Source organism: Nyctibius grandis, chromosome 6 (genome assembly GCF_013368605.1).
Source record: "Nyctibius grandis isolate bNycGra1 chromosome 6, bNycGra1.pri, whole genome shotgun sequence".
Taxonomy (NCBI): domain Eukaryota; kingdom Metazoa; phylum Chordata; class Aves; order Nyctibiiformes; family Nyctibiidae; genus Nyctibius; species Nyctibius grandis.
Genome location: NC_090663.1, coordinates 7805416 through 7830257, shown reverse-complemented (window position 1 = coordinate 7830257; position 24842 = coordinate 7805416). Strand labels below are relative to the sequence as shown.

General features: G+C 41.3%; 1 protein-coding gene across 1 annotated transcript in view; it reads right to left on the bottom strand.

Annotated features, from left to right (window-relative positions):
* Nucleotides 1-21763, bottom strand: part of UVSSA (UV stimulated scaffold protein A) — a 60526-nt gene extending 38763 nt beyond the window's left edge. Inside the window, exons 1-6 of the mRNA XM_068404059.1 lie at nucleotides 21490-21763; nucleotides 20884-21214; nucleotides 16162-16282; nucleotides 14555-14989; nucleotides 13060-13169; nucleotides 11481-11609 (exon numbers count right to left, since the gene is read on the bottom strand). Coding sequence (XP_068260160.1) covers nucleotides 11481-11609; nucleotides 13060-13169; nucleotides 14555-14989; nucleotides 16162-16282; nucleotides 20884-21214; nucleotides 21490-21587 — 1224 coding nt within the window. The 5' untranslated portion in view covers nucleotides 21588-21763. The remainder of the gene's footprint in view (nucleotides 1-11480; nucleotides 11610-13059; nucleotides 13170-14554; nucleotides 14990-16161; nucleotides 16283-20883; nucleotides 21215-21489) is intronic.
* Between the last annotated feature and the right edge of the window lie 3079 nt (nucleotides 21764-24842).

Here is a 24842-nt window from a genome sequence, read left to right as displayed (position 1 = left end):
CTAAAGCAAGCAATAAAATGTGTGAAATATACAATGCAATCAGTTTATAGGACTAGATGTACTGCGTTTACTAATTATTTTAGAAAAAGAAGGACAAGAAAAGATAGCACATGAAAAAGTCATATCTACTTACTAAAACACCACTCACAAACTACAGCTGGGACCATTAAATAAATTTCGCATGGTCTAATTAGCTTGGTTTGCAATCTCAATTACTTTTCACCCAAGAAATCACTTTTGTTCAGTTTTATGCGTGTCTGTTTCTCCTTTTTAAAAAAAAATGATGTAAGGCATCCTCAGACAAGTGAACTCTAAACTTCATTTGTCTTTCAGCAGGCTTGATGGCTATGCATTTAAAAACCCATTCTATCTTATAAACTAAAAATTAAATGTACTCAGCTGTGATGGTCGTCATTGCATCTGCTATTTATATGCTAATACCCTCACTGGAAGATCTTGCAAATTATTCCACCATGCCAATATCTCATGTGCATCTACTCAAAGCCAACTAAATATTTTTCTAGAGGCAGAAGATTTTGGTTAGGGAACCAGAATATTTATCGCCACAAAACCTAGTTAAAGGGGCAACTTTAAACAAATACATTTTTTATTTGATTGCAACACAAAACACGCTTCAGCCATCTTAAATAAAATTTGGGGATATTCTACGTAAGCAAACACTGACTGGGTAAAAATAATTCCATCAGCGCCAGTAATAGAAACTGAACAGTCAAACAGTGTATCTTACATGTAAGGACTCTTACAAGTTCCTCCTTTTCTATCCTTTTATATTATCCAACACACAATGACAAGGAAATAAATGCTGGCATTTTGACAGATTTCAGAACTGTGCTTGAATTTTCCTGTGTGCAAACACAAGGAAAACATAAGCTACTAAAAGAGCTGTATTTATAGGGACCTCCCACACGCACTCCCACCCCTTTGCTCCGTGATTTGAGCATAAATTCAAACGTAGATGACGGCAAATTAGAGATGTGGTCCAGACAAATCGCATTTTATGTTTACCAGTAAAAGTATCACCATTCATTCGATTTGTAGCTGCTCAATAGCACATAGGCTACTTGGCCAGGCTGACTTTTATTTAGGAATGCACTTTTCACACTATTTCATAATTTCCAGAAATTAGTAAAAATGCTTAAAGGGTTCCACCAGTTAGCCTAAGTACAACGCTGGAGATCCAGCAGACCTTGCTCCAAATGGCTTTAGCAATAAAAACCACACAGTGAACCAGTTTTTCTTTAAAGCAATGTACTAGGACCATAGCCTATAAGTCTTGTCACAGTCCTGGAGATGCAAGCTTGAGGTTTACTCAAGACTTGTGCCAAAGCCCTCTCCATCCCACACAGTGATAAACAGAGCTTGGATATGTCTATTGGGAGGTCAATCGTGGTGAGGCGCATTGCACAAAACCTGTATCACTCTGTGTTACGAGCTACTGCATCTCTGGACCTTAGCAGGCTTAACATCTGAGATAAGCTCAAGAGGGATTTTAATTAAAAGCAGCAAAAATTTACTCAAAGAGACCAATAGGTCTTAAGGCACAAGACAGTTCAAAAAACCGTGGATCTTAATGAACCATTGTTCAGAAGAAATTAGTATGTTCAATATACCCAGTGGACTAGCATGTGCATTTGCAGTTTCATAGAGGACAGCAAATAAAGGCAGTCTGGAAAACTGGTGCATTTACCAAAACTATTCTCTCGGGAAGATACTGCAAGGCAGTTTAGTTATTCTTTAGCAGTAACCACTCAAGATGTATCCTCAGATGTATTTTCATACCTCACTACTTGGGCTCCTACCATCCACCAAAATCAACAGTACTCGGTTGCATAAATATTCTTAAGCCTTAAGAAAGTACATTAAAAAGGCAAAGTTCTACTGCATAATTCAAATTTTTCATAAAATAAACACCACATTCAGGAGAGGTGTAACAGCTTTATTTAAACTACCGAAGATCTCCAAGTTTAAGAACACCTTTCCTTTCCATGCATCCCAGAGAGCTGAAACAGAACTGTTACCCTTCATTATTAAAGCTAATAGTTCCCCAACATAAAAAAAAATTGACTCCTACAAAATTTATGCTGACCACCTACATTTGATACTTATATTTCATTTCTATTATCAAAAGTGACTGTAGTGTCAGTCTCTTAAATGTCTTCATGTAATATTTATACAAAAATAAAGGTTACATCTCACTTTTAGAAGTACAGGAACATACTTCTCCCATGCAGTTACTGTACATACTTCAAGCACTACATCTTATTACACAGTAAAAAAGAATATATTCTAATAGTAGTATCTGGTAGGTTTTTTTAATCCAGTTTTTAATTCACATGGGGAGATGAGCTAATCATATATCTCTCCATCAATTTGAGTCCTCTGATTAAAGTAGAGATTGACCTTCATAATCAGATCTGCATTACCTGAGTTTATTCAGTTACTGAAAGGGACAGTCTCGCTATCCAAGCTTAATGCTGTTACAGAAATCATCTTCTCTGGATGAGGTTCCAGTCAGTTCAGGTCCCTGCTGAAACAGGAGCTCTGTCGCTGGTACAAGGGATGCCCTGGGAATCATCAGGTTAAGAAACAGAGACAGGACTATCCCTTTTGATTGCTGCTCTGTTTAGATCATCTTTAAGCCAACCATAAAATCACTACCAAAACAGATAAGCTGCTTCCCTGTTCATCTCTCACAAGTAGTACAACGGCAACCTGTACAAAAAACCTGCCTGCTAAGAAGTAGATTTGGTAAGTATATAATACACTAAGAAATACATGGTAAAAATTAATTTTTAGTGTTTCAGGAATTATAGAATGGATTAAATAATTTTAACAGAAGAAGAGGCAAACATAAATTAGTGTTGCACACATTACCTGTGCCTTGAAGAAACCAAGAAACCAAACTTAGTTCAAACCAACTTAACTATTCTTCTTAACTCATAGTTAACTGTGAGTAAGGAAACTCTGTAAAGTGCCTACTCAGTTTTCCATTCATCTTAACATAAGAGGAAAGCTTTGCAGGTTTGAAGACCAAGGTGTGATGAAGCCAGCAAAGTTACAAGCCAAGTGATGTGAAATCATATTTAGAGTCCATGCTCAGACAGGAACGTACCCAGAGCAGAGTTCCCAAGAGGTTTCCCATTCCTAAAAGCAGAAGGAAAATCCTCATTTCCCTCACTAAAGCAAGCAGCTGTCGTATAGCCACTGCCAAGGCTCCACGCATTACCCTGAACGGCCACTATGCTCCAACCACCCCTCCCTTCCTTCTGGACTAACCTTTCTCCTCTACACACTATTCCCTGAACACCAGTTCAGGTGAAATGGTTTAAAGCCATTGTTTAAGGCTGTAGTGAGGTTCAGGACTGGCTACATCCATTCCTGGACCAAAATGTTGTTTTATGGTCTGGTAACTCAAAGGTCAATCAAAAATACCTCTTTCGTTCTCCCTTCACAGAGAATTCTTTAGGTTTTCTGGCACTTTTCAGCTAGTCCAAGTTATTTCTGAAATGAACAGTATTCCTATGACCCCTTGAAATATTTTAAGCAGCATTTTGAATTATTTGATTCCTTTATGATTCAGAGGCCTATACATGATAAAAGCTACATTTTAGACCTGAAGGGAAAAAAATATCTCATTACTAGTAATCTTTATGAAATTTTAGGAAATGTGATTTTCATCTAAAATGTGATATAACAAGATTCCCATTAGCACTCACTCATGCAAAAAAGTCCTACTGCATTTGATGGATTACCACCTATCGCTTAGACCAGATCAAACTCATGCTACTAAAACTTTGTATCACCACCAATGCATATATGCTCTTCTCTCATGATACAGTCTGCACACACATACACTGTAAAATCAGTAACTAAATTGCAGCTCATTTAAGTGTTCACATTTATAAATGAATCTGAACTAGACATTCAGATAGACCTAGACAGGATGGAGAGTTGGGCGGGGAGAAATTTAATGAAATATAACAAGGGCAAGTGTAGAGTCCTGCATCTGGGCAAGAACAACCCCATGTACCAGTACAAGTTGGGGGCAGACCTGTTGGAGACCAGCGTAGGGGAAAGGGACCTGGGGGTCCTAGTGGACAGCAGGATGACCATGAGCCAGCAATGTGCCCTTGTGGCCAAGAAGGCCAATGGCATCCTGGGGTGTATTAGAAGGGGTGTGGTTAGCAGGTCAAGAGAGGTTCTCCTCCCCCTCTACTCTGCCCTGGTGAGGCCGCATCTGGAATATTGTGTCCAGTTCTGGGCACCTCAGTTCAAGAAGGACAGGGAACTGCTAGAGAGAGTCCAGCGCAGAGCCACGAAGATGATTAAGGGGGTGGAACATCTCCCTTATGAGGGGAGGCTGAGGGAGCTGGGTCTCTTTAGCTTAGAGAAGAGGAGACTGAGGGGTGACCTCATTAATGTTTATAAATATGTAAAGGGCAAGTGTCATGAGGATAGAGCCAAGCTCTCCTCAGTGACATCTCTTGACAGGACAAGGGGCAATGGGTGCAAGCTGGAACACAGGAGGTTCCACATAAATATGAGGAAAAACTTCTTTACGGTGAGGGTGACCGAACACTGGAACAGGCTGCCCAGAGAGGTTGTGGAGTCTCCTTCTCTGGAGACATTCAAAACCCGCCTGGACGCGTTCCTGTGTGACATGATCTAGGCAATCCTGCTCCGGCAGGGGGATTGGACTAGATGATCTTTCGAGGTCCCTTCCAATCCCTAACATTCTGTGATTCTGTGATTTGTTAAAAATTATTTCAGATGCTGTATTTTTAACAGACAAATAAACATCTCAATTAAGTAAACCTAATTTATTGCAGGCATCAAGTCAACAAAATATCCTATGCAAGACACACGTAACCTTACATATATTCCTGATTGTGGATTTTATGCACAAAGATATCATTAGATGTGAATATATTTATTTTAATATTATTGCATTAACTAAATTTAAATGTGTTAGCCTGTGTTCCAAGCCTGAAAATTTTCTTCCTTTTCCATTTTTATAAATAGGCATTTAGCAACGTACCTTTACTGAACCTCACAAATATATTCAACTCACTTCAATATACTGCTTCCCCTTGCAAGGTAGGATGGATAAAAAGCAGGAAGAAAATTTATATCTACTACCTACGGAGCACATACTGCTCAGTATTCATAGATGAATCAAGGGAGATGACCCTTCGGCCTGAAAAACTTAAATACTTAACATAAGGGTTAACTTGATGATAGAGACATCCTACTTTATTTTACACTCTATTAGAAGAGCTCCAAATTGCATTGTGCGACCTGCGAATCAGATAGGGATCAGAGGTCGTCACAGTGACAACTTTAAGGATTCATGGCTAGATCTGCATAACAAGATATTTTTAATAACTTGGTAACAGTGGCAGGCTGCATAGCCAGTGCAAAGCATAAAATATACAACAGCAACATTCAGTTCCAGAAAAGAAAAAAAAAACAACCACAAAACATCACACTAGCTCATCAGACACTTTAACAAGAGAGTACTGTTTTGAGGGTTAATTATACAATGTTTTGTTTTATATCAGTCCTATGTCCTGATCAGACTTAAAAAACCTGAAAAGCTCTTTTAGCTGAAAAGTGATTACGAAAGAGGCGTTTCACAGATAGAATTACCATATGACAGTTAAAATGGGAGAGGAGGGAAGAAGAAGCATAAGCAACTGTATGACTTATTTAATATTTTGTGTTTACTTTTACAGTTATGGTTGATCTGGCTTTTTTCATAAATATTAGCTAGACAAACTAAAAAACTTAAAATGTTTCCTGGGCTACTACTTTGATCATACAAACATTATTAAACTTTATTTATTCTGAACACATTACATGCTAATGATGTATATTATCTGATAAAGGACATTTTCGGGCATAATGCCGATTTAATTATCAAATATTCCTATATTTCTCTTAAGCTTTAGAAAACATACTAACAAACAACAACAAGTTACTATTTATATCTCAACATTAAACCATTCTGATTTTCAAAGGGCAATTTTGTTAGGCTTAGGGTTTTCATTTGTGTGCAATCTAAAAGCATCACCTGGGGAAAAGGCTTCTTTTACAAAGGCATCTCTCTTGCTCTTTGGTATGAGTATGTTTTAGCAGATGTGGGTTCAGGCATGGTGAGGGATCACTAAAAACAATTACTTACCCCCCAGAAACAACTTCTCTAAAACGGAGAAAAGAGGAAAAAAAGGAGAATGTGAGCATAAGAAGCTGTTACAGAAAGCAGATAACTGGACTGAATTCTGTATGGCTACAGAAAGAAACAGAATGAGAAAAAAATACAGCCTTTGCTTTTGATCTAAAACTCAAGTGCGACTTTTTTCTTTTAAAGCAGGCACTAACTTAACTAAAAGACAGACTTAAAAAAGAGCTGGTTATAAAGCTACAAGGTGATTAGGTAGAAATAACCATTAGCATTGATAAAATGCCAAGCTGTAGTTGAAGATACAGAAAAAAAAATCAGCAATAGTCTTGCAGCCAAGTAATTGGTAGAGCTCTTGGCTTAATTTATTGCATATTAAAATTTTAATCTTTTTATGTATTAAATTATTTTAAGACTAAATTATGACCAGCAAATATTTAACTTGTAAATATAATTTGTAACAATTTTCTGACATTATTCTTTCAGAAAAAATCTGACTTGTATTGCAGTGAGGTTTGGGGAACAGATCAGGTTCTGGACAACACAACGACAGCCTTCTCCAAATGTAATTATTAATGGCATTGAATTCAAGTAGGTGTTTCACACGGATAAAATTAAGTACATGAATAAATCAAGATCCACGCTTAGATTTGACAGAAGATAAGAAAAGGTGAAACAAAACATAATGAAGACAGTTAATGAAAAACTATATATCCCTGGTTGTTAATATAACTTGAAATTAAGAATTCATAATGTAATAGGCCTGTTGAACGATCACTCTGCTGACAGACAAATGAGCAGGATCTTTCTCATATCACATCATACTGCCTACTAGCTTCTATCTGGCCAAGTTTTAGCCAGCCTGAGTAGTAAACCTTTTTATGGCTTCCCAAAGCTATTTAATTAAGAGATAAATATACTTTCAGTGTACAAAACGTAGCTAACGAACTACATTTCTATTGATAGTGTAAGAACTTCAAATATTATTTTAATGGATAATCATTTACGGAAATTATGTAAGTGAAAGGTAGCGTGCATGATCTAAAATACAGTACACACTTGTCCTCTCATAGCTTTTAAAATTGCAAGATCATTTGCATCTAATCAGCTGCAAAATCAGACATTAAAGAAGAAAAAAAAATAGTATTTTAAGAAAAGAGGGAAGACATTAACAAATGAAACTATTTCTAACCAGGAAAAATTATTTTTAAAGGAACATTTCAGCCATAAGCATGTTATTCCTACAAAAGAATTAAACCTCTGGAAATAGGAATTTCTATTTAAACACCAATCTCAGCCAATAATTACAATTGTACTCCTATAATAATTCATCTAAAAAGAGTCAAGAATGAACTCGAAGTGCCTCTGGTGTCTTGCTGGAGGTGTAAGTTTACCTGGACACACAGGCTGAGATGATGGGTGGCTCTGGATAAAGGTGGGGTGGAGAAGGATGCTGAGCGTGCAGTGTGCACTCCCTCTGCCGGGCACTGCGCTTAGCCTGAGCAGGCAGCCAGAGAGAGAAAGGGCCACGGCCGGGCAGCCAGGTACCAGATAAAATCTGCTGCAAGGGATTTGTTTCTAGACAGTCAAAGAACAACCTTTGTCATTCTTTTCCCTCTCCTCCCACAGCTCCTGAGAGGTAAAAGCAGAAAAGTGCCATAGCCTACTTGTGTTGGCAGGGTTTAACCATCACATAAAAACAGTGGCCTTCCTTATAATTAAGGCTTTCTGATGGTTTGAGTTCTTCACTATCATGGAGGAGAAAAGAAAGAGGTGGTTATATCTCATGTCACTGTAAACCATTTCAAGTCCAAGTGTTTCACTGTATAAAGTAAGTTCTGTGCTTTCCTTCAAGTGACTTCATATAAGAGAAGTTCCATAAACCTATAGAAAGTTCCCCTGTACTTTGCAAAGCAGTGGGGCTTTTCCATTTTTCAGTAAAGACAGAGGCAAAAAAACTTCAGAGAAAATTTGTGCTAATCTTCTAACGTGCTCTAATTTTATAAGGATGCTGCCTTGCAGACTAGTGCTCCATGATCTGGAAAGCAAAGCAAGAAACAATGGAAAGCACAGAGGTAATAGTGAGGATCACCACAAGCAGACACCTTCCTGCAGCAACCAAATGATTCTTCCATGAAGACAGGCCAGGACACCACCAGCTTCTTCCTCTCAATGTAATTCACATCCAGCTACATTGCTGGTATATTCATGTTAAACCATAGCATCAAGAATTACTCCAAATATATATGCCTTATTTGCATTTCAGCCATGTGCTCAGCTAAACAGGAGTACCAAAGACACGTGGCAATGGTAAAAGAGGGAAGGTCCCGGGGTCCCTTAAGTGGCAATTTAAACCTCTGTGGGACTGAGAGGTATAGTACATCGTAACAAATCTCCAGTTTCACTGTGTCTCACTAAACCCTTCCCTTTATCAACTTTCTTGATCTCAGTTTGAGGATGGGGAAAAGCCTTTACTCTTCCTCTCCCTGGACAGAACGGAAACAAAGCACAAAGCAGAACAGATGAAAAGTGGGGAAATTAGAGACCACAGAAGCACGGAGAATGAGCACAAAGAAAAACCAGAAAGTCTGAGGAGACTGGGCTAGCCCAAGCCCCCAGCCAAGTTTCAAAGTCCCTATCGCTCTGTTTTATGTTTGCTGATAAAATAAACCCACTTTCTCCCTGAAGGTAAGGCTTGCCTGTGGTGCAGGATCATAATTACTCTTGAAATGAGCAAGTACACAAACAATTCAGCTTTACATTCTCCAGTTAACAATATATGTGCCTCAGATTGCAATCACTAGTTGCCACAAAAACTGCTATCATATCCAAAGACAGAGATGTCACAGGCCAACTACAAGCCAGACAATTTACACGGGACCCTCCACACTCACTTTATTTACATGCGCTCTCTCTCTGTGCTTACTAAATGCTCCCCTCCATTTCTAGGTGTGCACATCTCTACACGCGAGCAGGTAACAGCACTCACTGACTCCATGTGCTAACAAATAACATCTGTAATACACTGAGCTCTGTCGGGACAGGATGGCTGTGAGCCAGTGCTCTGAAGGACAAACTGTCAAGTACTTCTTCTCTTGGATCTAAAAATACAGAAGATAGCAAAACTTTGGCATAGCAAGACCTGTCATTCCAATGACACAAGAGTGTATGGATAGAAGCAACAATATCTAATGCAAACGGCAATGCTGAATTAAAGAGGAGCTGCGTGTCGTGTTTCATATGCTGACATGCAAATATTTGATGGATGGGGATTTAATAATCACAGTCTAAGGGATGCTGTTTATTTTGCTCTATCACACTCATTTTACCGTGTTTTTATGTTTCAACCAAGTCATCTGACACGCGAATAAAAGATAATTTATACAGTTTCCTTCTGCAGTACAAAGCTCTCTATATTCAGGTTATAAATTTAAAGTAACTCACTAAAACTAAACTTGGGGATTTTACACTGGAGAAAACCCTTAGGAATAATTATATATAATTTTCAATGTGTAAGTTAATACCTCAGTCTGCACTACTACATTTCAAATGTATTCTTTGTGAGCACTGCTATTTATTTTCCCTTTTTTTTTTCTTTCTAATGATGAAATTTATTAGCTTTCAACCTTATATAGATAGCATTGATCAATCTCCGGAAGTGGTAACAATACCACTTTAAATACATACACATGCATGCACACACACACACATGAAAAGCAAGGCTTGAATGTCCTTTATATCTTGCAAGAAATATAGCAGCCAATATTCCATGCAGAGGTACAGCAAATGAAGTCCTGTCAAGCAAATGGCAGGAATGACAGCAGATGTCTGGATTCCTTCATAGCTGGTTGCATAAAGGTAGCACACATATTTCACTGGAGAAAAAAAAAACCTCTGACAAGACAGTCTTTCAGTACTTTTTATTCAGAGTTGGCATTTTTGACTGGTGTGGTACATCAGTAGGTATTAAAGTGATGAACCAGATTAATCTTGATAAAGTTTCATTTGCACAACGAAAGCAGAATCTACCACACTCAGTCATGGCTAAACGAGGCTACCACAATTTAGTCTAAGGTATAACATCCAGATCAAATTCTTACAAACCAGTCATAAACCAGACTTTACTCTGCACCCTGACCCAAAACACTTATTTTCATGTCAAGCTATACAGTAATTTCGTTTGATGGCAACCAACAGAAATGAATATTATGCACCTCTGCTTTTTAGCTACATAAACAAGCCACAGACTCCTTTTTAGATCTTAATAAAGTATTTGATCTTTCGGCCTCCGTTTATTCACAAGTTTCACCTGTTTCACAAAAACTGTAATAGGTAGCTAATCTTTGTGAAGTATTTTGACACTTTAAAGCTTTATGTAACAACTAATTCTTTTAAGATACCCTCAATCACATTACATGCTCACTAGAGAGAGTAAATGCTCCAAAGTAGACACACTCCTTTCCTGAATTGTGAAACACTAGCAGAGTTTAGCAAGTTGTAAAACAACATGGAGAACAAGTCTTATGAGGAGTGGCTGAGGGAACTGGGGTTGTTTAGTCTGGAGAAAAGAAGGCTCAGGGGAGACCTTATGGGTCTCTACAACTCCCTGAAAGGAGGTTGTAGCAAGGTGGGTGTTAGTTTCTTCTCCCAGGTAAGAAGAGATAGGACGAGAGGAAACGGCCTCAAGTTGTGCCTGGGGAGGTTTAGATTGGATATCAGGAAAAATTTCTTCACTGAAAGGGTTATCTAACACTGGAACAGGCTGCCCAGGGAAGTGGTGGAGTCACCACCCCTGGATGTACTTAAAAGACAAGTAGACGTGGTGCTGAGAGACATGGTTTAGTGGTGGACTTGGTAGTGTTAGGTTAATGGTGGGACTCGATGATCTTAAAGGTCCTTTCCAACCAAAACAATTCTATGATTCTATGAGTTTATGTTTACTGAGAAATATGCAGGAAAGCAGCTGAGGACATAACAGCATTACATATGAAGAAACTAAGAGTAAATAAAATGTGAACTTAACCACTTCCCTATCCTGAATAACAACAGTGCTGCCTTACATGGTTCTGTCTAATAAGCAGGCCCCTGGCATGCTATACAGGTGTTCAGTGAAAATTCCTCGAGTGAAGCTACAACCAGCTGAATTAGTGTACTTACCAATAAAACTTTTGTTGAAAAGCTTGCCAGATTAAGGCTTAACAGAAAGTGCATTTTTTTGAATACAAGCTAAGCATTACTAATGGTCCCCTCTAGCAAAACAGAATTTTAAGAAACTCACCACTTTTCTTTTTCTCTCTTTAAAGGAAATGTTCATTTCCTTGTATTTCTTCATAGCAGTCTCCAATTTATTCTTGAGATCAATGGCACATCTTAGCCGATCATCATTTATTCCTGCTCTGGTAAATAACTGCAAAGCAAGAAATCAACATTCTTATTCTTTTTTCTTGACATCTGAGTCAAAACCCATTTTCAGTTTTCCTTCATAATTAATGAAACAACATTGTCACAAATTCCTTCATTTTACAAGTAACAATTAGTGAAGCCTCTTCTTTTCCTAGCTAGAATATAAAAGCTAATAGGAACTACTAAAGACAAACACAGAATGAACAGCTGGTGTAAACAACTCCTGAGAGTGTACTTCTATAGGCCAAATTCCATGCACCAGGCTCCTGAGCAGTAATATCAGTTGGCAGAAAGGACATACTGATTTTCTGATACAGACACGTCTGAAAAAAAACAAGTGGTGTTTTACTTTAACCCTTTGCGAAGAAGCTCCATTTTACTATATCTTTAAAATATGTGGACAGGTTAGATGGGCTGAGACCACTGGCATAGTTCAACAAGTTCAACAAGGCCAAGTGCTGGGTCCTGCACTTTGGCCATAACAACCCCATACAGCGCTACAGGCTGGGGGAAGAGTGGTTGGAAAGCGGCCCAGTGGAAAGAGACCTGGGGGTATTGGTGGACAGCCGGCTGAACATGAGCCAGCAGTGTGCCCAGGTGGCCAAGAAGGCTAACAGCATCCTGGCTTGTATCAGGAATAGTGTGGCCAGCAGGACTAGGGAAGTAATTGTCCCCCTGTACTCAACACTGGTGAGGCCGCACCTCAAATACTGTGTCCAGTTCTGGGCCCCGCACTTCAAGAAAGATGTTGAGGTGTTGGAGCGAGTCCAGAGGAGGGCGACCAAGCTGGTGAAGGGTCTGGAGGGTCTGACCTATGAGGAGCGGCTGGGGGAACTGGGATTGTTTAGCCTGGAGAAAAGGAGGCTGAGGGGAGACCTTATCACTCTCTACAACTACCTGAAAAGAGGTTGTAGTGAGGTGGGGGTTGGCGTCTTCTCCCAGGCAACTAGCAACAGGACTAGAGGGCATAGCCTCAAGCTGCACCAGGGGAGGTTCAGGTTGGACATTAGGAAAAATTTCTTCACAGAAAGGGTTATTAGGCATTGGAATGGGCTACCCAGCAAGGTGGTGGAGTCACCATCCCTGGAGGTATTTAAGAGAAGATTAGATGTGGCACTTAGTGCCATGGTCTAGTTGACACAGTGGTGTTAAGTCAAAGGTTGGGCTCAATCCCAGAAGTCTCTTCCAACCTAGCTGATTCTGTGATTCTGTAAAAAAAAAGTATGACTGTAGGTAGCATACCTAATGCTGAGAGCCACCAAACAAGTTATGCAGCTCCACTAGTCTCTTTTTGTCCACCCCTACTGAACTAGAAATCTTTCCTATTTGCACCAATGTTTCTTCAACCTTAATTTCCTTTTTGCTCACTCTCCCTCAGGATTTACTGTACCTCAGTCCTTGCTTCTCCATCTTTTTTTTTTAATAAAAAGAAAAAAATGGTCTCTTTATCCCACCTGAATCCAGGACTGCACAGAAGGCCAGAACTTATTTCTGAGGAGTTTGTGAGCATCCATGACACTGTTTATTATGGCAGTATTATCTTCATTCTCATGCACTTTTATATCTGCTCAAAACAAGAGAAAAAAAGAGTTAGTGCATGATGTTTATAGCATCTTCACTACAGGACCTAAAGAAGCTAAGCAGAAAAAGCAGACATGAACCTTTCTAAGACATTTGATCGCTTCAGGGAAAGTTACGAACATCAGAATGTTTCTCTGTTCAGTATTAGTTATTCTACCATTATCCACATTTCAAAAAAATCAGAGGAAAACCTTTCAGTCCAGTTACGACAGAAAGAATCGTTAAGCCATCACTACTAAGGAATCACTACATAAAGCCCAGACAAGTGCAGTCTTACTATTTCCACATCTTGTCCTAAGTTCCAATCGATGGACAGGGCCTTATTGTACCAGTTTCTGCGTATTCAAAATGAAAAAGAATCTCTGCCCCAGTGGCAACAGGGACTTGATTGTCAAAGAAGCCAAGTATGCCACTACTCAAGTGAAAATGGTACTTTTCACCCATTAGTCACTCATAAGCCCACAGATACATTTCCAATTCTGTTGTCCGCAAGCACAGAATTAGATACTTGTCTTACTGGCTGTTTGCACATGACATTCTGTTAGGACAGTATTTCTAAGAGACTTCACAAAAACTTCTTTACGGTGAGGGTGACCGAACACTGGAACAGGCTGCCCAGAGAGGTTGTGGAGTCTCCTTCTCTGGAGACATTCAAAACCAGCCTGGACGCGTTCCTGTGTGATATGGTCTAGGCAATCCTACCCTGGCAGGGGGATTGGACTAGATGATCTTTCGAGGTCCCTTCCAATCCCTAACATTCTGTGATTCTGTGATTCTGTGAAACTACCAAACCACAAACCATCCCAACTTTTCTAGAGGTAATTCATATTAGCAAAGTTATATAAAAAAGGTATAATCATAAACCTTAAGACTTCCTAGCAAAACTCTACTTATTGCTTCTTGCAAGTTGTCAGTAGCAAGTGAAAAAAAAGTTTACAAAACAGCCAATTGTAAGATTTTTAAATTAGTAGCTTATACCCCATCTATAGAGAGAAAGAAGTGAATGGTGAAGCATGCAGAAAATAAAATTATATGCTGTAAACAGATTGTAGATTTTTTTTAAACACAGGTAACTCACCTTATTCCAGGTACTATGAAGTGCTGCAATATGGTTACAACAGCCAATACAAAAGTTCAATCTTAGAAGGTAATTAATAAAATCTGTAAACCACATACAAGGACACTCAAACTTAAGAATGGTTACTAGATGAACCAGAAACAGGAAAGAACTCCAAAATAAATGGTGTTCAGGAACCCCAAGCATTTAAGACATAGGGGGGGGGGGAAAAAAAAAAGCCACCAACCCAACTACAAAGCACTTCAGACAAAGACTGTCTCCAGCTATATGTGAAAAATTTTTCCAGGTACCTGTGGAGATTTCAAGGTCTAGAGTATACTTATGTGAAATAAGCCCATGGTTCCTAACAAACGTCTGGTAATCATCATCATCGAGAGCAAGGACACCGGATTGAATTTCCAAGCATGTGCCTCCATCTGATTCTTTCTGCTCAGGTTTCTCCTGTTTCTCATCCAACGCTCTGTTTTCATCAGTTCTAACATGCTGAGAAACAGAAAGAATGTCCTTGCTGCAGCATGGCTGCTCATCATCCATGAATCCAAAATAGGACTGGTTAACTTCCGTCTGGGAGGACAAGGGGGATGCAGGTCTATCCTCATTAGCAGTCATTTGTTTGTTGGGTTCCAGTTCCATGTCATTCACAGTGAAGTCGAAAGGATCTGGCATCAGAAGCCGGAAACAGTTTTCCATCTCTGTTAGTGTGTCAGCAACCTCTTGGGACATTTCTATCACGAGATAATTGTTTTAGAATATTGTTAAACAATGTAAAATGCTAATGTCTCCACAGCAGATCTACAAAACAAATACAACTGCCAAAGGGGTAATTCATTTATCCAGTAATCAATGACAATTTATCCATACAGATCTCTCTCCACCACAGAAATTGTCTTTATAAAAGTGACAATAGTTTTCTTAAGCAGGAAATCTAGAACTTCCTAAGCAAGGAATTTAAAATCAGTGTTCCTCTTTTTTCTATCCTCTCTAAAATTTCACTGTGTATCAAAGATGACACAAACACTTCACAGAATTTGAGGGAGAACAAGGTACACTGAGGATATCCTTAGTGATGTTGGTGGGTACTCATTCTACAGCCATGAATGTTATAGTTGCTTGTAGGCATACCCATGAATATATGCTATTGCTGAAAAAGATGCTACTAATAAAAGTGACTTTAAGAAGGTTAAATCTCTTTAAAATTCCACCCTCATGCATGAAAACACTTCCAGCATGCAGAATAAATGCAGACACAATTGCATGCATTGCATACACCAAAGTAATTTAATGAAATAACCCTTTGTAACTGCGACATAACATACTTGCTGTCTCTGTTCTTCTTTCGTGTTACAGGCATATGTTTGCTATGTATATATTGCTCAGAGATTCAGCCCCCAGTTAGACACATTCTTTAGCAGCAGTATGATACCTTTCATAGATACCCTACACTGCATCCAGGATTCCTGTGCAGACCATTGCCTATACTTCTGGAACACGATGACTGTAGATACAATATAATTAAGGTCATCAGTCCACACGGTATTGAGAAGCCTGTGCCTAGTCACAGACACAGAAATTAAGCCACTAGCCTCAAAAACTCTCGTGATATGCTTGCTTGAGGTTATGCATTCATCCTTTACTGAATTACAGATCAGACCTTCACTTGCTAACTTTTTTTTAATATCTCTTCATACTACCTGAGCTCAAAGGACTGTCACTAGTTTCTCCTGATATTCTTTAGGTGAGAGAGACAGAGGGTCAAGCTCTAACAAATGTACTTTTCCTGCCCTCTCTGGTCAGCTATTACTTGGATCACTATTCTTTTAGAAGTTTTTTTATATAACTTTAAAAAAGGTTGCTTTAAAAACAAACAAAAAACACTAAAAGAAATAAAGCAACTCACCTTCCATTTCTTTTTCAGCTCTTTTGGCTTTTTCTTTGTAAATGTTATCCAATCGTTTTTGCTTCTCCTCTTCCCTCCTCCTTTCAGCCACGGTTCTGGCATGCACATCTTGAAAATCCACCTAAGGAGGCAATTAAGAAAAAAGTATAACATTCCTCTTAAGAAATATATAGAAAATCCATTTCCTAAGATCCTTATCTGTGGTGAAAAATCCTCTAACACCAGCGATCAGCCAGAAGCTCAGCAGTACTTCCTTTTATCTCTTCTCCTCCTACAATCAATAACTACAGTAATTCTGAACGGAGTTTTTACTTCTACTAATAAGGGACTGCTGAGAATCAATGGCTTTCAGAAAGGAATCATAAGGTAGAAAAAAAAATGCTTAGATTTCCGTATCTAAATTGCAGGAATAAACCAGGCTTTGGGAGACCTCTGTCACAGCACTGGAGATGTGGGGTTAGGGGGAATGGGGAGGAAGAAACTACACCGGGTAAGTAGTCAAATTACGTGAAGATATCACACTAGGTCCACTATTAGTAAAGGAAATTTGGGAAAATTTGTAAGCACTATTACCACTCACATGTATCACTTCCTGAAGAACTTCATAAGCAAGAAAGTAGAGAGAAGACATCAAATTCATTTAAAAAGACCAAATTTTGGATTTTACGATTACATTTGTTGGATACAGGGATGGAGGGAAAGGTTATCATTCAGTCTTACTTTATTTTCTTATGCCTAACATATAAACATAAATCTGAGTGATTCCAAATGCTGTTTCTTAAAATATTTGCAATGGTTTTCTTTAGTCTGTTCTTAGAAGGGCTTAAAAATGTAAATATTTTTCACTTCTGTTTTAAGGAAAGGAGTCTTGATTGTGTCACTGCATAAGGAAACCCTTGGTGAAAAAGCAAAACAGTATTTCACAGAATCACACAGAATGGTTAAGGGTTGGAAGGGACCTCTGGAGATCATCTAGTCCAACCCCCTGCCAAAGCAGGGTCACCTACAGCATGTTGCACAGGGTCGCATCCAGGCAGGTTTTGAATATCTCCAGAGAAGGAGACTCCACAAGCTCCCTGAGCAGCCTGTGCCAGTGCTCTGTCACCCTCAAAGGAAAGAAGTTCCTCCTCATATTGAGACGGAACTTCCCATGTTTCACCTTGTGCCCATTGCCCCTCGTCCTGTTGCTGGGCACCACTGAGAAGAGTCTGGCCCCATCCTCTTGACACCCACCCCTAAGGTATTTGTAAGTGTTGATAAGATCCCCTCTCAGTCTTCTCTTCTCCAGGCTAAACAGACGCAGCTCCCTCAGCCTCTCCTCGTAAGAGAGATGCTCCAGTCCTCTGATCATCTTTGTAGCCCTTCGCTGGACTCTCTCCAGTAATTCTTTATCTTTCTTGAAGAAATTCCTTTTGATTGCTACCACATAACTTTCATTAACTTCAATACGGATTACGCTGAGTGCTGAGCAAGCCTGTACTTTGCTGCTAATAGAGCCCGCAGACCCTCTGGTGCTCTGTCTATATTACAAGCATCCATTGAATTTTTGTCAGTATCGCCACTGCTGGATACACCAAGGTTTTGGAGCCACACAAGAGAAGATTCTAGAAGATCCCTCCTGTAATATGTACATAGACTTACTGGCCACGGGTCAAGCAAATCAAGCACATACTACAACTGAAGTTTGCATAGTTTTTGCACAATCAAGAATTTTGTTGGTGCCTCATCTCAAACTTACTGAAACATTTGAATATTTGTTCAACATTAAGCAAGTAGGTAACTCCATTAAACACTATGGAAGTTAAAAAAAATAATGCTTGAACTTGGGCTTAACCACTTGCTAAAATGTCTTGCTATATAAATGTTCCTACTGCTGAATAATCACGACAGTGTGCAATAAGTATTACAAGTATTATTTATGCAAGCACTTTAAAGACATGTGGTTTTTATACAAAAGCCCCTAGGAGCAAAAGGATACTTGAGCTTTCCCAGAAACTGGCATGGAGAGTCTCCATCAGTTTAGGAAGTGAAGCACACTTACCAAGCTCTTTTTTTATTGGGGAATGGGGAGGGCAGAGGGAAGGTAGGGAAAAGAACTGGTTTCACAACCTACTGCAGCACATGGATCACCAGGGTTAGCTTTTTTTGGTTTTCGGGATCTCATTTTTCTACCAAGTTTGCAAACAGTAGCAGGAGAAAGAGATCCTCACAAAGAACAACATCACCCACAAAAATGGAACAAAGACAGAACCCAGGAACTACAGCTGCGGTCTCTAGGCAGTCAGACTGGATTTGCACAGAAAATTAGAAATCAGCTAGAGTTTCCTAAACCACAACTTCTGCCACATACCAGAATACCTACTGTAGAGTCACTTGCCCTTTCTTTCCCCTTCTCTGTTCCAAAAGGACCAGCCTTGTGCTGCTCTACTGCATTGTTTCATGCTTCAGCACTTGGTCAGATGCTCCTCTTACAACATCTGCCAAATCATCATGGTTTGCCATCGACAAGAGCACACCTCACATAATAGATATCTATCGCCAACCAAGTCTGCAGCATGAGCAAAGCTTTGAGTTGTCCAAAACAGGGCACAGGGGCCTCTTACAGAAGCCTCACAAGGTCAGAACAACTCGGGGCCTGAGTTACGGATGTGCGCATGGACTCACTTGCTACCTGGGGTCAGTATTAACTCACAAACTTGGTCAGAACCCATCCAACCTCGCTCATTTACGTGATATGGACTAAGACCAGAGTTGTTCTGCCTCTGTATCGGCGCGGGCTATATGAAACCTTTTAGCATTGGTCTGTAATTATGGAACTGGATGTGATGAGGTGCAAACAGTTGTTCTTGATTTAAAGGGTGTAAGTAGTGGGCCTAGACAACTACTGCAACTTTTGGGAAAATACTGAAGGACAGCAGTAAGATACTCTATATTGAACTGCTCAAAATCCTGTTCGCTCTCTAATTGCAGCTCACTCTCTAATTCCATCCATGCATTCCTCAAAGGCAAAGATACTATAATATTACTCAGTTGCCTAAATATGCAAACATGTCTTTTCCCCTTTCCTCTTTTTTAAAACTTTGAGACAGGAGTTTGAAAACAATTATTTTCAAATATACTTAAATACTATTTGTTCTTGAAGTCAAACATTTATATAGGTACCTACTTGGTACCTACTAATATGGACTTAGTAATATTTAAAAGTGGGCAGCTCTCCATGTTTACACCCTAAAAGGGCAGCAGTTGTCATCTTCTGACTGTTTAAGGTGATTTTGGTGATAAAGAAACAAACAAACCAAAATAAAAAACAACCAGCACAGACCACACAGACCACTAACACTCCTCTCAAGTTGCTCTATACTACTGTGCCAAACCTGTAATACAGAACAGCAGATGTACTTTACTACTAGAAAGTACAAATGCCTCCTCGAATCTTTTGGTTGTTTCTCACACATCAAGTATTAAGCTGGCAAAAGGTCGGTCAGCTCATCTCAACTCTTTAAGCACAAGAGTTATCAAACTACATAAGATTGTTTCTATTGGTACTAATGGTTCTAGCGGTACTCAAATTCAGCTGCTCTACAAAACAGTAGTGCCAAGCTTGCTGGGCAGCTCAGTATCACAAACATACAAGAAGTGATCACCCAGTCGTAACTGGGGAGCGGCCATTAACCACAGGAGCAGACAGACTTGCCAAACTTCAGCAGACTTGTACACTTGTGTGTTCAATCTGGTAAAACTGCACTATGTGTTAAAGCTCCCTCATCTCAGTCTGGCATTTTTCCTTGTCACTTTTGTTTAGTTTGTTTTTCTTTATTAAACAAGACAATAAGGGAGGATTCAAAGACAATCAGCTTTTGTGAGTAGATGCGAAAAATTGTATAGAAAAAGAACACAGTACAACAAATAATACAAGTAGGGTACACTATTAGCTTAGTATAGAACTAGAACAACAGACATACATCAAGTATCACAAAGGCTTTTGATCTACTGTTAAGAACACTGAACATTTGTCTTTCTGAAGAGAAGGAGAATCAATGTTTACTGAAAGCCTGATATTATCACTGTAGAGAGTATGAATGCTAGAATAGTCTTTCCAGTTTTGTCTGTACCTCAGCAGAGGTACTAAAGCAGAAGAGTGTTCAAAACATAGTAACATGAAGCCTAGAAGGGGGATCTAAAAGCAAGTGTTTACACACAAGAAATTCCTCTTTAATAAAATTTCTCTTACACACAGTAACCCTGCAGCTGAGGGGAGCTAGCAACTACACTTAGTCTCTGTTGTGCACTGAAAGGAAGCTAGAACTGGACAGCCCAGTACAGCAGTCAGGCTAGTTTAAACTGGCATAGAAATACTTAATAGCTGATTATCCTCAGTTTAAGGTGTAACCATTATTTCCCTTCCAAAAAGGCTACACTTTGGGGCTTCAGGTAGGAATCAGCGGCTGAAAGCCTACTGGTGAGCAATACTTTTTGCACCCTGAGAAAAGGCTAGTTGAGCCCAGCTCTGAGTAAAAGACTGGGGTTTTTAGAACTTTACAATACTGCAAGATGAACAAAAACTGTGGGGTTTGTTTTTCAAAGACTACACTCAACAAGATGTCTCCTGAAGACAATGTCATTTCAAACAGCTTTTCTTTTATATTTATTGGTTCCCTTGCTTTAAACATCTCCTAGCGATCATCACCCAAGAACACACACAGAAGTAAAAATGCAGAGTACCTTCTTATTCTGCTTTAAGAAGTGGTATCCCAGAGAAAGCTGCTTGTAGGCCTCTCCATATTTCTCATGCCAGTCTTGCACTGACTTAATGGCTGCTTTCCTCAGCTTCTGCGCCACCTCTTTGGGCGGGGGAAGAGGCTGCTCATGGTCTATCCCCACCGTGAGCTCCAAGAACTCTTGGAAGTTGGAAATAATCAGGGTCCGAAATTGATGGGATCGAGTGAACAACTCCTGCACGATCAGGAAAGCCGAGAAGCGCATCTCGGCGTGCTCCTCGTTGAGCCGCGTCATCAGCAGGTGATAGGCATGGCTGATATGTTCCTCTGAAGACCTGAGAAAGGAGAAATAATTAAAAAATGAGGGGGAGTTATTAAAAAAGAGGTTTAGCACATAAAAGCACAACTTTTTAAAAAACTTAAAATAAATTTTAAACCAGCAGCGTCCGTGTTGGCATGGAGCTGTGCCCAGCTCAAGCAGCAGGCCCCAGGTCGGCCCTCGGGGGCAGCCTCCGCGGCTGCCCGGCCCGGAGAGAAGCGTCGCGCCCGGGGGAGGCAGCGAGGCCCGGCTCCCACCCCTGCCCGGGGGGGTGGCTCCGGACGGCCGTACTTGCAGATTTGCTTCAGCTCCTTCATCCTGCCCGGCTCCAGCCGCGGCTCCCCCGACGTGGTGAGCTCCTCCACCAGCTCGGCGAGCCGCCGGTCCATCTCTGCCGGCAGCGACACTTCGCGCTGGCGGGACGGGACAGCCGTCCCGCCGAACCCCTCAGGCCCCGGGACCCCTGTCAGAACGCCGGAACCCCACGACGGGCCAGCCGAGGCCTCCGCGCCGCCTCAGCGGCGCCATTAGCCCGTCCCTCGGGGAAGCTCCGCCCCTTGGTGGCTGGTCCCCCGCCCCGCAGTGCGTGGTACCTCCCTCACCCCCCGCCCCGCAGCGGGTGGTACCTCCCTCACCCCTCCCCTCCGCCGCAGCGGGTGGTATCTCCCTCCTCCCCCCCCGCCGCCGCAGCTGTCGCTTTAAGCGCGCGCAGACGCGCCCCCCCCCGGCTCCGTTTTCGCGCGGTGACGTCTACGTGACGTCACACCAGCCGGAAGCGCGGATGGGGAAGGCCTTAAAGGGACCGCGCCTCGCTTGCGGGGAAGGGGGTGTTAACCCCTTGTTGACCGCAGGGGGCGCAGGGGCTGAGCCCAGGGGGGCTGTCGACGGGGGGGGCGAGCGGCCTCCACGAGGCCCCCGAGCGCGGCGGTGGGCGACGACCGCCCGCGACATAGTGCCCCATGCTGACGAACCTACTTAGGAGATTTCCAAAGAATCGCTCAAAAAGGCGGTTTTGGGGCAAACGAGGCCGTGGGCCGGCCTGGAGGGCAGGCGCAGCCCTGGGGAGCAGCCGGGCCGGGGTAGGCCGCGGGGCTGTGGGGAGCGCGGAGGCTGAGGCAGGGCGCTGAGGCGATGGTGGACATGTGAGGCCTGGCCGTGGCCACCTCTCAGAGACCCACCGGGTGACGGTGGTGACAGGTCAGGCGTGGGGAGCGGAGGCCCCCGGCCTTCACGCCTTACAGCGGGGCTTCCTCAGAGCTGTGAGCGGAGTCAAACCCGCGGCCTCCCTCTTCTTCTCCCCGCTCGCAGCCCTCTCTCTCTAAGAAGCTCAATATGAGGCAGGAGATGCAGCAAGGAAGGCAGGGAACCAGGGTGTCACTCGTGGCACCCCGTAACCCAGCCCCTTCTCACATGAGAAAGTGGATTTTCTTGACTAGCTGCTGCTATCCAGAGCCTGCAGCGTCTATAGCATCTTTCACAATAGCATGAATGTGGTTCTCACGTGGGCTCTGTATACACCATATAAAACACAATTTGAGCTTCTTGTTACCGATTTGCAGGTCGCAGATGCAAAGATGCAGTGGGACGAGCAAATAAACAAGCACAGTCCAGTCCTCACTAGCCAAGACTACAGTATTTTTTCCCAGCACTTTGTGATATTTGGCTTCCAGTGGTGTAAACAATGGATTTTCTCTTTGGGAAAGGTTCTCCACTTTGCAACACTTGGAAATTATGTTGGCTTTAGAATATTGCAGGGTTGAGGGGATTGTTACTGTGTAGTTGTAGCAAAATGGTACTTCTACATATGTGAGCTATGCCTGGAAGGAAACAGAATGGTGAATACAGCCCAGTTGTCAGGACTTTCGAGAGGAGTATTAGAGCATAACTGTGTTTATACGATACCTTCCTCTTGATAACCTCAGAGCACTTGACAGATGTTATAGGTATACCCTTGGCATATGGAGAGAGAAGTTAATGAAGGATCACAGCAATAAGAGAGAAGCTGAGGTACTGAGCATAGCAAGGGGGTGTTACCTACCTGGGTCCTGTCCTTAAAGCACGATACATGCTCTGCTGTGGCCAGATAATGTGGTTAACCAAAGTGCTCCCTCATCTTTTCCCACGTGCAGGAAAGCATCCAGCACTTTAGTCTGCATGTGGCTGTGCTCTAAGGGCATGTCCCTGGCATGCGTCCTGCTGCCCCTAAGGTCACCTATGGTGAGAGAGATTGAAAGATTTGTCTGTATTCTGGTCTCCCTTTGCACAAGCCACACAAGCGTGGTTCAATTACTGGAGGTGGTGGGGCTGCCCTGGGTTCGCTCTTGGCAGCACCTGACCTGCTGTTGGTTTTGGGTGCTCAGTTAGAAATGTTCTGCCGGCCCCCATCTCTGGAAGCACTGATTAACCACTGGGAAACATCAAGCCCTTGCAGATGCCCGCTTTGAGCATCCTAATGAAGGGAGACATTTAAAATATCTATTCGCATCTGAAAATGTTAGATACTTGAACAGTATTTCCATTAATTCATAGTTAAGGCATGTGTTGGAAGTAACATGTGAATTGGTGTTGCAGCTGTCTCTACTGGCTCCTGTGATAAGGGAAGACATCATTAAACAGTTTGTACAAGCAATGAACTCATATTTTCAAAAAAAATTTACAGCAGTTAATGGATATGTACATTTTGCAGTGGTTCTGTTACTTTTGATTGGATGTATGAAACCAATGACATCTTACTTTTTAATAATGTTTCTCCTTTCCTTATTGCTTTCCATCGAGTAAAATGGATTTCCATGTGAAAGCCACACACAATGGCACAGCTCGTCTTTAAAAGTTAGATCAGTTTACTCTTTCAATATTTCTTATTTTTCTATTTCTCTTCTTAATTTGATTGAAAGTGCTTGAACAACTGCTTTCTATTAGGTTATTGCTTGCAAACTTAGCATTGCTATATTATCTAGAAACAGTATTTCAAAATGACCCTCAAGCAACGTACTTAACATGTACAAAGGCACCAATTTCATATCCATGCATAATGTTTAAAGAAATCCCTGCAAGGAGCCATATGGTTTTGCAAAGAATCAGTTGATGAATGAATGCTGAGTTGTGTAACTCATTCATGGTAGCCCCTTAGGCAGATCCTAGCGACAGCTAAGCTATTTAATTTTTTTTTAATCAAAGACAATTACATAAAATTGTGTTTGTTCAAGTTGCTGAGTTTGTTTTCCCTTCTCCTTTTTGATGAACATAGTAAATATTCACCATTTAAATATTTCTATACTTCCTTCATCTGGACGGACCTGATAAAAGGCTGAAGAGAGCCAGAACACTGAACAATTCATTTAGCTGCAAAAGTCACAACCGTTCTGCACCTGCATTGATTTTCCCCTGACACGACTGTTCTGGGCTGCTCAGCACAGGGGAATGCAGGACACCATGGAGTGCAGAGGCAGAGCCAAACACCACCTGCTACCCCTTCAGAGCCTCAAGGTTGAACAGTTACTATCAGTTTACACCTGGTTTCAGCAAAAAGCCTGAGTCTGCTGCATTGTGTCATGTGGATCACGACAGGTTGTTGATTCAAGAAGTTGCATGTCTTACCTCTGTGCTGAGAGATCAGCAAAAGCAGCACAGTCACACTTTGTGGG